At 49.8% G+C, this 9530-nt stretch overlaps 1 protein-coding gene across 3 annotated transcripts in view; it reads right to left on the bottom strand.

Moving 5' to 3' along the window:
• Positions 1–3417: 3417 nt before the first annotated feature.
• The window catches only part of DYSF (dysferlin), a 231419-nt gene continuing 225306 nt past the window's right edge, over positions 3418–9530 (bottom strand). For all 3 annotated transcript variants that reach the window (XM_027839970.1, XM_027839971.1, XM_027839972.1), the window contains 4 exons: positions 9330–9508; positions 7796–7905; positions 7446–7593; positions 3418–5295 (listed from right to left, as the gene is read on the bottom strand). In XM_027839970.1, the coding sequence (XP_027695771.1) occupies positions 5257–5295; positions 7446–7593; positions 7796–7905; positions 9330–9508 (476 nt within the window). In that variant the 3' untranslated portion in view covers positions 3418–5256. The remainder of the gene's footprint in view (positions 5296–7445; positions 7594–7795; positions 7906–9329; positions 9509–9530) is intronic.

The raw sequence follows: 9530 nt of genomic DNA, 5'->3' as shown, positions 1-9530 counted from the left end.
GAGAGAGAGAGAGAGAGAGAGAGAGAGAGAGAGAGAGAGAGAGACAGAATCTGAGATTCTTCAGTTTAAAACAAATATTTCTTGTTTTGGGGGTTTTTTTTAGCATTTATTTGTGGAAGACTTCTGCATGATAAGGTGGACAAAGTCCTAAGTCAGAGTCAAAGAAAGGACTTGGGTTCCAAGTCTAGCTTTTTGTGACCCTGGGCAAATTGAGAGTACAGGAGAGGAACAGAGGAGAGAGCAGAGGGGAGAGGGGACAGGAGAGGAGAAGAAAGAAAAAATGGGAAATAGGAGAGAAAGAAAGAGAGAAGAGAATGAAGAAAGAAGGCAACAAAGGAAGACACTAGTTTTCAGTGCTCCCCATCTCACTTTTCAGTGCCCCTCTCTAGCATCCTCACCCTCTTCCTTCCTTCCTTCCTTCCTTCCTTCCTTCTTCTTTTCCTTCCTTCTTTCCTCCTTCCCTCCCTTCCCCCCACTTTTTTCCCACAGTACAGTCATTCTCCTCGGGTTCCCCCACTTGTCTATTCTCCTCAGGAAATACCCTATGCTCTGAAAAATAATAATAATAAACATCCACATAGGGCGGCTTTAAGACTTGCAAAGCACTTCATATATATTCTCTCATTAGCTCCTCACAACAGCTCTCTGAATTAGGTAGGTGCTATCATTATTCTTATTTTAAAGATAAAGAAACTGAAGCAAGTGATTCAACCAGGTTCACATAGCCAGTAAGTGTCTGAGCCAGAATTCTAACCCAGGCCTTCCTGACTCCAAGTGCAATGTTCTATCACCCCACCCCTCCCCCCACCAAGCCCTGCTGCCTCTCCCCCTTCACCTTCTGCCCAACAGCAACTTGTGCTCATCCTGAATCCAGTTCCAGAGAGGCCTAGTCAGCATCTTACTTTCAGAAAGAATGCAAAGTACTCCCCGCAGCCAACAGTTTTGTGCTCCCCTTGTGTGGCTATCTACATTTAAGCAGGGGCAATGCCTTAACTCCAAAGAATGGTGCTCTAATAATGGTGGAATTCCAGGCTCTAAGACAGGCTGAAATTTTCAGAGAAGGGTGGAGTGAGGGATTAGATTGAGCCTCAGTTTCCATTTCTGTAAAATGAGGGGTCGGGACCACATGGCCTCGATTTGTCTAGGTTTCATGGGGATGGAATCCATGGTCTTCAGCTCTGAGACACTCCTCCACATCTCTCCCATTCTTTTCAAGAACTATCATTCCCCTCTCTTGCTTTCCCACTTTAGAGAACAGCCAGGCCATCTGGCAACAATTCCCTGAGCTCCCCTGCTCAGCATTTCTGTTTAGCTACACCAACCCTGAAATCCCTCCTTCATCCCTCAGAGGAAGAGGCATTCTCCCTCTTTGGCAAGCCAACCCCTCCACTTGTGTCCTTGATCCCGTCAGCCACTGCCCTCCCTTGCCCACCTCGTCTGGGTGTCTATCCCTCCTCCCTCTCTCCTGTGTGTTCAATCTGTCCCTTTCCACTGGCTCCTTCCCTTCTACCTACAGACATGCTCAGATTTTAAATGTACCCTAAAAAGGCTTCCTCATACCCTTCTGTTTGTCCATCAGAAGCACCTTGACTCAGTGGACAGAACCCTAGTCTTGGGGATCAGGAAGACCCACATTCAAATCCCTCCTCAGACTAGAGCTCTTGGCCTGGGGAATGCAAACTTTAAAAAAATGATAACTCTATTTTGACATAATTGATTTCCTTTGTATTTGTGTATTTTATGTATTTAAAAACATTATTCTGAGGAGTCCATGGGCTTCCCCAGACTGAAGAAGGGTCCGGAACACAGAAAAGGTCGAGAACTCTTGCTCCAGAGCAATAGATTGTGACTGCATCAGTCTACTCTTCGAGCAAAGGGTAATGGGGGGAAGCCCACTGACTTTGGGGTGAAAATAGACGTTAGTTCAAACCCGGGCTCTGATACACTTCTGATCTATGAATAGGAAGGGGATGAACTAGAAGATTGCTCAGGCCCCATCTGGCTCAAAATCCTGTGATTTCCTGTCAGGCCTGCCTTTGCTCTGTGGCTCACAGCCTTCCCTGCCCAGTTCTGCCTCCCCAGCACTTGCCTACAGCTAACCGTCCTTCCAAGTCCAACCCCAGGGCTGCCTCCTCCCAGAAGCCTTTCATGATGCCTCTATTCCCTCCTCAAATTGCCCTACACTTCTCACGAGCACTTTAGTACAGGACTTCCCCCTCAACGTCCTAGGTCTGTGTGAGCATCGGGAAGAGAAGTGGGGCAGAAGAGGGGTCTGGCCACTTCAGGCTCTTCTGGCTTCCAACTTTGAGAGAGAAGATTTGCAATGCCAACCTCTCTTCAGGTCACCCAAGGGAGAGAAAGTCTGCGAAGAAGCCAACACAAGAGGAGCTGGCCATCTCCACCATGTTCCTGTTCACAGATTGCTACACTAGAGACTTGGAGATCTGGCACACCCTGTGTGTGTGTGTGTGTGTGTGTGTGTGTGTGTGTGTGTGTGTGTCTGTCTGTCTGTCTGTCTGTCTCTGTCTGTTTTTGTCTTTCTGTGTGCCTGGCTGTCTCTGTGTGTCTGTCTGTCTCTCTGTCTCTGTCTTTGTCTCTCTCTCTCTGACTTACCTTGTTCCCAAAAGGAGAACTTTCATCTGTATCTGCCAGGTACATGTTCTCCTGCGTCTACTTTCTCTGACTCCTGTTACTCTTTTGACTTAGATAAATGGGTTTCTTTGCAATTTGCTAGGTGTGTTCATTGCAGAACTGGTATTTGGTGAGAAGGGAGTCAAGCCTTGAATTTATACTCAAGCTTAAGGTCCTCCTTTTCCCAATAAGAAATAGCAATCAAGGGAGGCAGCGAGGTTGGGCAGTGGATAGAGCATTGGCCCCTGAGTCAGGAGGACTTGAGTTCAAATCTGGCCTCAAACACATAACACTCACTAGCTGTGCAACCCTAAGTCAGTTAACCCCATTGCCTAGCCAAAAAGAAAAAGAAATAGCAATCAGGAATTGAGTTTAAACCTTAGTCACTTCCCCTAGACTAACAATATTTAAGGAAGCAGATAGACATAATTCTAGACCATACCTCTTTTCTCTGAGGACAGAAGAGTGGTCTCTGGCTGCAATGTTTTGCTTCCCCTTCTGGCAGGAATTAAAGGATGGGGGGAGATGCTATTCTGGCCTCCCTGTGAACCAGTTACAACACCCCACATTACCCATATTATAACCTCAGTGGAATAAAAGCTCTTGAAGGGAAGGGCCTATTTTTTCTTAGTTATATAAACCTCAGCACCAAGTGCCCAGCCTTCCCCAGAACAAAAATGTTAATACATGTTTTTGGAATGGAATAGAATCAGAAATTAGACTCCAAAGAACCCTGGGGGCTGTTCATTCTTGCTGCCCTTCCCCCAGGAAGTCAGAAAACACTGCTGTCATCCAAAAGCCTTTTATTAAGCATCTCCTTTTGTTCAGAGCTGTTCAGAAAGGCAGAGAGACCCTGCCCGGAGTGCTGCTGTCTGGGACTTAAAACACAGCATCTGGTTCAGACACAGGGATGCCCCTGTGGGTCACAGAATTGTGGTCAGCTTGAAGAACTGGAGTGAGCCTCCAGGAGTGAGCGTGCCAAGGATCACACCTGTTCGACAAGGCCCCCTGCACCTCCATCTGGCCAAGACAAGGGGATTCCAAAGGATGAAGATGGAGTGAGACCCCTCCCACCCCCGTTTGCTTTCTAAGTTAGCTGTTGTTCACTTACTCCAAAATCTTCCTTCTCCTTCTTGTCGAGAAATCAAATCAACAAGCCTTTATTAAGTTCCTATGTGCCAAGCACTGTGCTAACTGAGTTCCAACTCACGCACACAGATCCATAGACCATACACCCTGTCAGAGAAGAATGAACTATGGCTAAGTAGTCCTAAGAGGGTGGGTGGCCAGGGGAGACAAGTAGCAAGAAAAGAGACATCAGGTCCCAAGCCCAAGCCCAGGAGTGTAGAGGATGGGGGGGCAGCATGGGGAGGTGAAAGGAAGGAGCAGAGGAAGCAGAATGAAGAAGGGGAAGCAGGAACAGGAAGAAGGAGAAAGAGGAGGGGAGATAGAGGACAGGGTGAAAGAAAAGGAAAGGGGACAGGGAGTGAGAGGGGAGGCAAGCTTCTTGAGATTAAGGATGGTTTAATTCTTCGTATCTTCAGCTCTCAGAACAGTGCCTGGCACATAGTAGGTGCTTAATGATAAATACTTCTTGACTTGACAGTTTATATCCCCAAACCTCGCACAGTCGCAGCAGGCACTTCATGAATGCTTGCTGAACAACCGGTAGGCTTTGTGTCATGTCTGTCAAAGGGGGGATTTGGGTGCTCTCTGAGGTCCCTTCCAACCCTGATATCTGTGATTCTGAGAAGGAAAGAAATGGGCAGAGAGGGAGAGAAGGGATGGTGCGAGAGGAGGAGGGGAGAAATCAGGGGTTCTATTTGACTCCACAGGCAGGAAAGAAGGCATTGATGACAAGGGAGGAAAAGCTGAAGGGAGGGCTTGAGAGAGGAGGTGGGGACAGAGACGAGCCCTGGTGAGGATGGGGGAGAAAGGGCTTCTTTCTTACATTCGGTTTGGGCGGCACGACCACCAGGGTCCTTTCCAACTCTGAGATCCTGGGATTGTAAAAGCAGCAAAAAGGAGAGGAGAGGAAAGAGAGGATGGCCAGGGAGCCCCAGGAGGCAAAGAAGGAAGGAGAAAAGCAGGGTCCAACACCTGGGTCTTGACAATGTCTCAAGAAGGCCACATCTTCCTCCCCACCCCCAGGCCCTCTCTCCTGCACTCTCTTACTCTGTTTTAAAAGAAAGGAGGACCCCATTCTATCACCCTCTCCATCCTGGCAGGTTTGGCTCATGCTCCAGAAAACATCATGGTAGACACACACATACATACACAGAAGCACCTACACACACACACACACACACACACACACACACCCCTAGATGATCCACCTTGGCCACTTAAACTCCATTTTGTTCTAAAAATCCAAGTGACCCAAAGGGGGAGTGCTAGAGATGTCAGGAGAGAGGAACCCTTCAGTGCATGGGTGTCCTGAGGTGAGGGACCGCCCTCCCACCGCTTCCTATCTGCCTGTGCATCAAGCCTGAGGCAGCTCCCACTCCCTGGACGAGCTGGGGCTGGGTTTTGGTGTCAGAGGGGCTGGACAGTGGTTAAGAGAGACTTGGGGACCCAGGATGCTGCACCTCCGGGGGGCATCTCCAGAGGCAGGTGGGCCAGCCATTAGCTCAACGGTTTCACCAGCTTCATGGCAGCATAATTCTGGAAGGAGAAAGGGAAGGGCAAGAAACAGGGAGACATGGTTAGTGAGGCTCAGCGTCAGCTGGAACCTTCATCACTTTGGATACATCACTAAACTTTTGGGGTCTCGGTTTATGCAAGCATCAAATGAGAGGGCTAGCCTAGGTACCTCTGAGCCCCTTCCAGCCCAGAGCCAGGACCCTCAGACAGGACCTATGAGAATGCTGTTCTCCAGGGTTGTGGAAGCGAAGGAGAAATCAGATTTGAGTCTGAAATTGACTTCGGAGATTGTCCCCTGACCAGAGACGAGGAAGGAGAAGGAGTGACCTTTCCTGCTCCCTCTTGGACGTAGGGAATCTTCATTTCAGAGCTACTATTTGCCCCTACCTCACATAAGCCTCATAGGGGCATTGATTTAGAGCTGGAATGGATCCATTTTCCACATCTGTAAAATCAGATGGCAGGATCTGAACTCAGGTATTCCTTCCAAGCCTAACAATCCTAACTGTATTTTATTTTACAAGAATTGTACCCCCTACCTGAGATTCTAAACTTGCCACCCCCATCACCAACTTCATCTCCCTGCCCCGTATCTCCCCTGAAGAGGAGCAGTCCTAGCTCTTCCCTTTCCCCCTCTGCCTCATCAGCAGCTGATCCTTGGTTCCATTCCCAAAATGTGGTCAAAAGCCCCTTCCTCCAGGAAGTCTTCCTTGATTAACCCTGTAATACTTGATGCTTACAGGATACATCTTAATCTCTACTTATTCTTTTTTTTTGTTTCTGTTTCTTAGATCTTTTTTAAAAAATATGTCTCCAGTCTTCTTATTAGGCTAAGATCTCCCCAAGACAGAAACTGTGTCTCCCCATCACAGCAAGAGTTTCCTAAGGGCAGGGACCTCTTTTTTCCTCTCATTCCATGGGTCTCCCCCTACCCAGTCTGCCCACAATGGGAGACAATTCAGGGCAGAAGAACCTTGAAAGCTCAGCCATCCTTACTCCCTGCCCTGGGAGTTGGAAAGGAAAAGCAGTCCATCCATTTCCATCCCTGGAAACCCAGTGTGGGCTCAGCTTCAAAGGCTAGGGGAGAAGGGGGGCAGATGACTTCCTGGATGGAAGCCCCACTGTCCTGGGGCCAGCCCCAGAGAAGGCAATCACAAATGGCAATGCCCTTGATTAGCACATGCCTTCCAGCCTGGCGAGGATCCCCTGCTCCATCCCTCTGCCCCGCAACCCCTGCACTCAGGGGCCTCTAATTGGGACAGGATGTTCTCTGAGGCTGCCCCGGGGAAAGCCAGCTCTGGAATCAAAGCGGTCCCTCCAGTTCCTTGGCCAAGCCTCCCACCCCCCTGCCATGGCCCTCCCCGCACTGGTGGGGATGAGGTGGGGGGGGGAGGGGCGCGAATGATGAGTGGAGTCCAACCAGACTGCCTGGAGCTGTCAGTTTTCCCCAGCTCTGTTCCTTTCAGAGCGAGGTTTCCCAACTGGGTCAGGGCCCAGGCTGGCTGGAGCCAGTAGGGGAAGAGGCCTTAGAGGAGAGGGGTAAAATCCCGTGAACCTGAGACTTGGTTTCCAGTCCTGGCTCTGCCACCAACCTGCTGCTGCATGACTGCTCTTGGCCAAGACCCTTCCCCTGTATGGGTCCCAGTGGATGTGCCAGTAAGATAAGGGGGGTTGAACTCTGCCCTCAAAAGCGGATTTCAGTTCTGAGACGTCCCTGTCCCTGTGAGCTAAAGGGCCCCTCTTCCTTCCCAGTTCATATGGAACTCCCTGGTGTCCAAACTCCCACAAGGCCCATAGGGCACCGTGGGGTGGGGCACACACTTGCCTCTGGGCCTGCCTCCCCTCCTGGCTCTAACTCTGCTCTTCCTAAGCGTAATTTCCAGCTCTCCCCATGGCACCCAGGGCATCCCAGGAGCTCCCGATGGGCTCCCTATGGGCTCCCGATGGGCAGGGGCTGTCTTCCCCAGCCTCTCTCCCTTGACTCCCCCTATCCCTCACCCCATCTCCCTCCAGCTCAGGGCTCCTTCCTTCCCCTCCACCCCTCCCCAACCCGCTCAGGATGAAGGAGGCTCTGGTTTGCAGTGTTTCATGTCCGTAATCCCTCCCTACCTCCCTGGAGAGGCCCCTCCCTTGACTTCCCTGCCCCCCACCACCCCCACCCATCTCCTTACCGGGAAAGCGTAGATGAAGATTCCTAGGAAGAGGATCAGGATGAACAAGATGATGACAATCACAATAAAGCACCTGAACCTTCGCCAGAGAATGTATTTCACCGTCTTGTACGGGGATGTGAACCAGAGGAAGGATGTGTCTGGCCGCCTGTGGCAAGGGGGAAGGCCAAGGTTAGAAGAGTGAGTCAAAGCACTGCCTCAAGGGAGCGGAGGACCAGGGCCAGATGGGGGAGGCCTGGGGGGGGCACAAATCTTGGGGCTCTGGCCCTTGCCTAATTTCTGCCCTGCACCCAAGCACCCCAAAAATGCACACAACAGAGCTGAGGTTTCAATACAGATAAATCTCTTACTTTGGCTCCTCAAGCTTGGGGTTCATGTTGGGTTCATCACGGCCCAGTCCAGCAGGCCGCTCTTCATGTTCTGACTCAGGAACAATTTCCAAGGTCATTTCCAACTTGCCCTGTAAAGACAGAGGTAATCTGGTTATGGCTGAGGAGGCATCCATTTGACCACACCAGGAGAGACTAGGGAGTGAGCTGGCCAGAGGGAAAAGGTAAGGGTGGGAAGCAGACTGGTCTCATGAAAAGAGCCCTGGGTGTGGGAATCAGAAAGACCTGGTTCAGAGGCCTTATTTCTGCCATTCACTACCTGTGAGGCCTTAGGAAAGTCACTTGAGGAGTTTGAACCTTCTAGCCCTGATAGTCTATGAGTCTTCATGACTTTTCCAAGAGGGCTAAGCTGCCTGGTAGAGCTAAAAGGGCCTTTTAACCATCAAATATTTGAGATTATAGAGTACAAAACACCTAAACCAGAAACTACTACAGAACAAAAAACATGGAAGACAGACAGAACTTCAAAACAGAGAACGTCAGAGCTGGAAGAGCCGAAAACAAAATATCAGAACCGGAGAAACTCTGGGCCCTACTCTGGACTTCAAGGTCAGAGCCAGAAGGGGTCTAAGAGAAACCTGAAAGGGACCTTTGAGACCGTCTTATAGGATGACAGAGCAAATGCTGCAAGAGTCACTTCATTTTACAGATGAGAGGTCCAGTGAAGTTAAGGGATATCACCAGATTTTAAGCAGCAAGACTTGAACCCTGGTCTTTTGACTCCAATTATAGCAGTTTCCTCACCACACTACACTCAGCTTAAGCCCGTTGCTGCATAGTTTAAAAAAAAAAGACAACCCATAAGATTCAATACCTACTACATGCTAGGAATTGTGCTGGGTACTTCTGACGGAAAAACTAACAAACAAACAAACAAAAAAAACCCAGTCCTTTTTCTCAAGGAGTTTCTATTTCACTAGTAATTGGAGAAAAAAAAAAGGCAGGTAGTAACCTGGTAAGCTCCTTCAGATTGGGAATTCATCTTAGCTAAACCTTAGGGCTCCATCAGCCCCTATGACTTGGAACACAGTAAGTGCTTAATTAATGTTTGCTGTGCTGGACTGCGCAGTGCCTGTGGCCTTCTCACCTTGAATGCTCCCTCAGCCCTGCAGCCCCTTCTTCTATTGATAAGTTTCTCCTGGGGGCCACCTTTTTGGAGAAGGGGCCCAGGCTGGGTACACCTCCTCCCCAGCCCACCTCCCTTTGCAGCTCCCTTTTATGTGTTGGGAGAAGAGAATTAGAATGTAAATTCCTCCAGGGCAGGGACTGTCTTTCTTTTTTCCTGAATTTGTATCTCCAGCACTGGGCACATAGTAAGCACTAAATAAAAGCTTGGTGACAAACTGCCTGCCTGACATAGGTGCTGGAGCTCTCCGTGCCTGGGCACATGGAGAGGTGGTGGGAGGATGGCCATAAGGGCGGCACTGTTGGTGTTAGTGGGCATTTCTCCCCAATGCCAGCACTGCCAACCCAGCCAAAGGCAGTGAAGACTCACCGCAAGTATCCTTTTCTCTCCCAGCTCAGCCATGCATGGCCACCAGCCCTTGACTGACTTCTGCTCAAAAAGAGACACAAAGTGTTCTGGGTGGAAGACGTCATCCAGCTGGTTCAGGGAGCACTTCTCAGCAGTCTTGGCTGGCTTGGGCATCCGGTGGAGATCCATCTGAATTGAACCTGATACAGGGATACAGGGTTC

Source organism: Vombatus ursinus, unplaced genomic scaffold, assembly GCF_900497805.2.
Source record: "Vombatus ursinus unplaced genomic scaffold, bare-nosed wombat genome assembly UNPS02014837.1, whole genome shotgun sequence".
Classification (NCBI taxonomy): Eukaryota; Metazoa; Chordata; class Mammalia; order Diprotodontia; family Vombatidae; genus Vombatus; species Vombatus ursinus.
The sequence above is the reverse complement of the archived record's forward strand: the minus strand, read 5'-3'. Positions and strand labels throughout refer to the sequence as shown.